Consider the following 6062-nt stretch of genomic DNA (forward strand, 5'->3'; position numbering starts at 1 on the left):
TTGTGCACTTAATTTGTATATGGTTTTACTTGACTTTTGGAATTTATTGGTAGATATTGCGTGAAATTGTTGTTGTTTTTGTGTTTGTAGGAAGTTATGGACTTCGATGTGTTCAAGTGGAAATAAGCTTACAAGATGGAAGTTTACAAGGAAATTCAAGAGTTGGAAAAGAGAAGAGAAAGGCTGAGTTCGAGCTGGAGGGGCGCCCGCCCTATCCTTAGGCGCGCCCGCGCTGTACTGAAGAGCTCAAGAAGAAAAGTCAAGCTGAGAGCGCGCCCGCGCTGACCCTAGGCGCGCCCGCGCCGTTGAAGAATGTTTAAAAGTATGTTTTGCGAGCTGAGAGCGCGCCCGCCCTGTTTCCGGCGCGCCCGCGCCATCGTCTGTTTGGAATATTAGAGTCCGATTGTTTATGGAAACTTTGGGGATATCTTTGGTATTATTTTGTACTATTGTTAGGTCATATTTAAGGGATTTTTCGGAGTCATAAAAGGATCTATCAGCCACCAATACACACAATATTCGAGAGAGCACTTCTGTGAGTTTTTGGAGTTGAAGAACTAAAGATTGCTTGGAACGAAGACGAAGACTTTTCGACCCGACACGAAAGAAAGACTACGGCTTTGTTTCTTCTTTTTATTTTCTTTTGATTGTTGAATTATGTTTGAGATATTAAACATTATTTGGTTTTTATTGAATTCGAGCATGAACTAAACTTTTCTAGTCTAGAGGTTGACGTAGCTTGGTTGAGACATATTCATGAATCTTTGATTTTAATAAATTGAATTTCTATAGATTAATTGTGTTTCTAGGATTGAATGTCTTCTTTATTTATTGGCCATAAATTGAGTTGTTATATTTACTTAGAATCATTGCTCGGGAGAGGGGATTTTGAGTAGGATCAATAGGAACTACACTGTTAATTGTTTATATAGCTCGGGAGAGTTTATAGCTTTAATAGAACCTTTAAGGAACATCATTTTACACATATCACTACATCTAGATTTTCAATAGGGATATTAAAATCGAATTGTAGTTGATACACTCTATTTGTTGCTCGGGAGAGGGGAATAAAATAATCTAAGTGTTTTTGGTTATTAATCAAAGGAAATTCATAAAATAGATTAATTAGGATTGAATATTGTCGAGACCAAGTGAAATCAAAACCTTTGGACTATTTTTTCTCTGATTGATAATTCCTCGAAATTTGTGTGTGTGTGAGCTTGATAATTTCTATTTATTTATTTTATTTATTCTGCAAAATTCTCGAAGTTTGATTTTCTAGATAAAATTAAGACTATTTTAATTACAAGTATTGAATCTTTTCATTTTACTCCCTGTGTGATCGACACTCTCTCTTTCACTATACTAAAACTTGACACTCGTACGCTTGCGAGGAAATTTCACAACAACACTCCTCTTGAAAGAGCCACATATAATTGGCCATGGCTGAACACATGATTGCGCAGAAAGATTCCGATATTTGGTATTGTTTGTCCTTGTGATTTGTTAATGGTAAGAGCGAAACTCAATCTTATGGAAAACTGTTTACATGTTAGCACAAATGGCAATCCAGAATTTTATTCACTTTTAAGAGGCATTCGATGAAGAAAATATTGGGTTTCCTTATGTTGTCTTGTTATAATCTCTGCATCGATAAAGTTTCTTCCAAGAGTGCGACATATTAATCTTGTCCCATTAAATAGTCCAAGTTCAGGGGCAACATTTCTCAGAAGCATGACAGGACAACCTACCTTCAAAGAGATTAAATGTGGTGGCAAACCACTCGGGGTAATGGAATTCAAAAACTCTTCCTGAAAAATGTTGTTATTGTCATCTTCGACGGAATCTCAAGATGTGTACACTCTTTCTTCACCAAGAAATTTTGAAATTAGCATTTCATTTATCTTGTCAACATCACGGTTCTTTGGCGTAATAATGGCCCTACCCACCATGTAGTTTGCATAATTGACATGATGTATCATGTCGGGGAAAACATAATCAATAAGTTGATTAATTGAGTCATCATCTTTCCATGATATGATCATAGAATCTGGCAATTTTATAAAATCACCATTTGTAGAATGTTGCATGCCATCACCAATGCGCAACATGAATTGCAATAACTCATTATCTCCTACAGATCTCATATTTTGTTGTAGGTGTAATATCTTGACACGATTCCAAAATGTTGATCTCAAAATGCTTGCAGCAATTTGGTCTCTCATTGTTCCTCGTTTAACAACTGGTAGTATTTGCCTGAAATCTCACCAAATACCATAATTTTTCCTCCAAAGGGCAAATGATTTTCCATTATATCTTTAAATGTTTTACTGACAGATTCAAAAGCACGTCGATTTGCCATTGGAGCCTCATCCCATACTATAGCTGCAGCACCTCGAATTAGCTCTGCTAGGTCTGTCTATTTTTTAATGTTGCATAGGGTTGTTTCCGTTGGGTTTAGTGAAATTTGAAGGCGTGAATGAGCAGTTCTGCCCCCAGGCAACAACGTTGCAGCTATTCCAGAAGTTGCTACGACAATTATAATTTTTCCTTCTTTTCTTAATCGAGCCAAAATAGCACGGTAGAGAAAAGTTTTACCAGTTCCCCCAGGACCGTCAATGAAGAAAAGGTTTGGTTGATTGAAGATAATACTTTCAACGATAGTATCAAATGCCATCCTTTGTTGAGTATTCAAAAGTTTGATGGATATCAAATCTTCATCAGGGATTTGAATAGAAAGCTCATCCTCAGTTATTCTCGGGAGTGGGAAGTCATCTAAAAACTCAATATTTATTGACGGAAAATCAAAATCATCAAGTTTATGTTTGTAATGGTGCAACAATCTTTGTATTTCAAGTAACAACTTGTTTGTGATGAAAAATGTACTTGCTGAACCTGATCTTCCATAATCTTCAGACATATATGGATAAAACTCGTCCCAAAGTTCTCGAACTCCAGTTGGTTGACAAAAAACCAATATCGAGACAAATAATCTTCTTAATGAAGATTACATTCTAGTAGAACATGCATCTTGAAGACATTGGCGTAGATAATCGTCATGATGTAGTAGTACAATCATTTGAGGCGCCTCTTTGAATGTTCTACATGTATTTCCATTTATATTTTTCAGTGCTTCAAAAGATATTGGCCCTCTAACATGATTTAGAAGTATACGCAGATAAAACCTTTCACCTTCAGATGGAGATACAACATAAACCCTTCCAACTACTTTATTTCGACTTCTTCGAGGTATCCATTTTTTTTGAGATTGTATCCAAGTATAATACTGAGGGAATTCTCTGTATAAGTACTTTCCAGTAATTGTGGGATCAATATTCATCTTAAAAAATTCTGTAAGGGTGGTCTTTGTGTTTCTGTCATCCACAAGTATTTCACTTATGTTGAGGTTTGGATCATAAGTTATCAAATTAAATGTTGGTTTGGTAGATGTATTTGCAACCTAATCACAGAAGGATACATCCGACTAAATTCAAAAGATAAAATCCTCCATAGTGCTTCGGGTGCACAAATCCACCTCCCATCTACATATTGTTGTATTTCATCATAATTTTGTCCGTTACGCAACTCAAGCGAAACTCTGTCAGGCCCTTTATGGATGTACTTATATATGTACTTGATGCAATTGATCCCTCCACACACTTCGACATTTATATGACAATAATATTTCAATAGAAGCCATGAATTATACGGGACAACCCAACCATTATCAATCATGATTTGAGCATTGTCCGATATTACCACTTTTCGACCTTCACGTCTTCGATACAAAGGATAAAAGTCATTTCCTCTAGAAGTATGTGACACAAATTTTTTTGGAAAATTCTTCTTGCATTTACCATCTTTCATACATGGAAAATTAGGATTGAGTAATCCACATGGTCCATGTATCATGTGGTGGGTAACGGCTTCATATAGATTTGGTTCATCTATCTGTAAAGGGATTTCCGCCCGTACTATTGAGTCAAAGTCATCGGGTGTACTTAATTTGTTGGCATTTTCAAATATGACCAACATATGTGCATGAGGTAGTCCTCTCTTTTGATATTCGATGACATATGAGTAAGAGCGAACCTTTCATAATACTCCTTTGTCCACAATGTCTTTCTTAAATTCTTCAAATTTAGATCTAAATACCCTTGTGATAAGTTCTGGACGATCTTGAGGAGATTGACCTAGAAATAGATGATCTTTTATCTCAATCCAGTTAGGTTTGCATGTCATAGTAAGCATTAGATCTGGTTTTTCAAATGTTTGTACCAAAGTCATTGCATCTTGGTATCGTTGAAACATATCACGTGGACTGCCATTGAAAGATGACGGGATTATTATTCTACCAAAATTTCCTGTATTATGTTCATTTTAGATATTTGTATTATTATAATAAAATATAAATTATTTAAAAACAATAAGTATGCATTAAATCAAGTTACCTGCATTATTATCTCCTCCATGTAAACAATCTTGTAGTCCTTGATAAAGTTCAGACCTGATGTTGCGTTGATTTGAACGTATCCATCTTAGCCTCTGTGTTTCAATCTTGACATAATTATTGACTGCATATTGCTGTAATAAACGGCCCCCTCGAAGAAACAACGATGAAGAATTTTCTCGTATCTAATAAAATTTTATATGAACATGAGTATAATAATTTAAGTAAATTTAAGATATTTTTTTGCAATATCAAAACAGAGTGTTATGATTAAATTTATTTGTTACCTGTATCATGTACGCATAGTAGTTTAAGCAAGTTAATCGTGTTCCATCGATATTTCTGGTATTTATATCCCAACCATATGTGCCATGAAGCAGAAGAAGGGATATTGCAAAGGATCATAGTAGCCAACAATATTTTGAATATTCATCAGATTTCCGTTCATTCCTTGTACGACAATGTCTCTGCTGTTCAAATTATTTGTGCCTTCATTTCTCCGATCAGTTGTACTTATATTTTCGGGTGTTGTTAGAATCGATTGTGTTTCGGTTATGTTGTTCTTGAACGAATTTTTATCGTTTATTCTCAGTCGGTTTTGAATTAGAGTGTCGTTCGGATTTGTTATTATTTTTGGAAGCCTATTTCGAAATTGGATTTTTGAGATTTGAAGGGTTTGAGTCTTTATTGTCGTTTTAGCATTGATTCGAGTTGTTTGAAATGTTGTACTGCTGTCTGTGTTTTCGGTTTGATTAGTTATAGCCATTATGCCGCCGGTTTGAGTTTTTGGGATTTGAACCATTTTGAGTTGTAGAACTTTGTCAATTGGGTTGTCCGTCGTTGTTGATCATCTTTTGTCTCTCTACATATTCGTTTGAAGTTTGTCGAGCCAGAGTTATCAGCAGTCGATCGTCGAAGAGTTGGACGAAGAGCGGTAAAGAGTTTACCTTGAGCCTTCGTTGTTTTAGGTTGTATAGTTTTTGATATAACCTCTTTTGTAGCGTATCCAGAGTTGGAGCTAATTGCATCGAAAGGTACAAGCAAACATCGTTTTAGCGGGATCGCACACTCAAGACAGTTGGTTCTTGAGTTTCCCTTAAATAACATACTTGCATCAATACTTGTTCAAGAATGCGGGACTTGTATTTTGTTGTTTGAGATTTTGTTATATGGCTTAGTTCTTTATGTTTTTCTTATGCATTCATCTTGAGCCAAACCTTTGATTTCAGTGGGCACAACGACCCTTTTTGTTTAGACATTTTGTGGGCTATACTGCGAGTGACCTGGGTTGTAGAAGTTCAACTAGTGTCAGCATACTCCTTATAGTGCACCAAAGACTAGGGGATTGGGATATGTGGCACCACCTTGATTGGGAGAGTCGGTGAGTCGTTACATGATCTCATCCTCGGGATCCCAAAAGCATAACAGCAATCCCTTGTTTATCAGAATTGATATCCCGATTTTAAAGACATGCATTTCATTTGTCTTAGCATTGAATATGTTGTCTGGATAACATCTTGCTGATATATTAATTGTATTGCATGTTATGTTGCTTTTACTGGGAATATCTTTCTCACCGAAGTTATCCGGCTATTGCTTTGTTTTTTATGTG

General features: G+C 35.8%; 1 protein-coding gene across 1 annotated transcript; it reads right to left on the reverse strand.

Annotated features, from left to right (window-relative positions):
- Positions 1–1847: 1847 nt before the first annotated feature.
- Positions 1848–2920, reverse strand: LOC140879142 (uncharacterized). Its single transcript, XM_073282803.1, has 2 exons — positions 2508–2920; positions 1848–2256 (listed from the first exon to the last, which is right to left on the reverse strand). Exons 1-2 carry the CDS (start codon positions 2918–2920, stop codon positions 1848–1850), a joined length of 822 nt encoding a protein of 273 aa, XP_073138904.1.
- Positions 2921–6062: the final 3142 nt, after the last annotated feature.

This window comes from Henckelia pumila, chromosome 2 (assembly GCF_033568475.1).
Source record: "Henckelia pumila isolate YLH828 chromosome 2, ASM3356847v2, whole genome shotgun sequence".
NCBI classification, from domain to species: Eukaryota; Viridiplantae; Streptophyta; class Magnoliopsida; order Lamiales; family Gesneriaceae; genus Henckelia; species Henckelia pumila.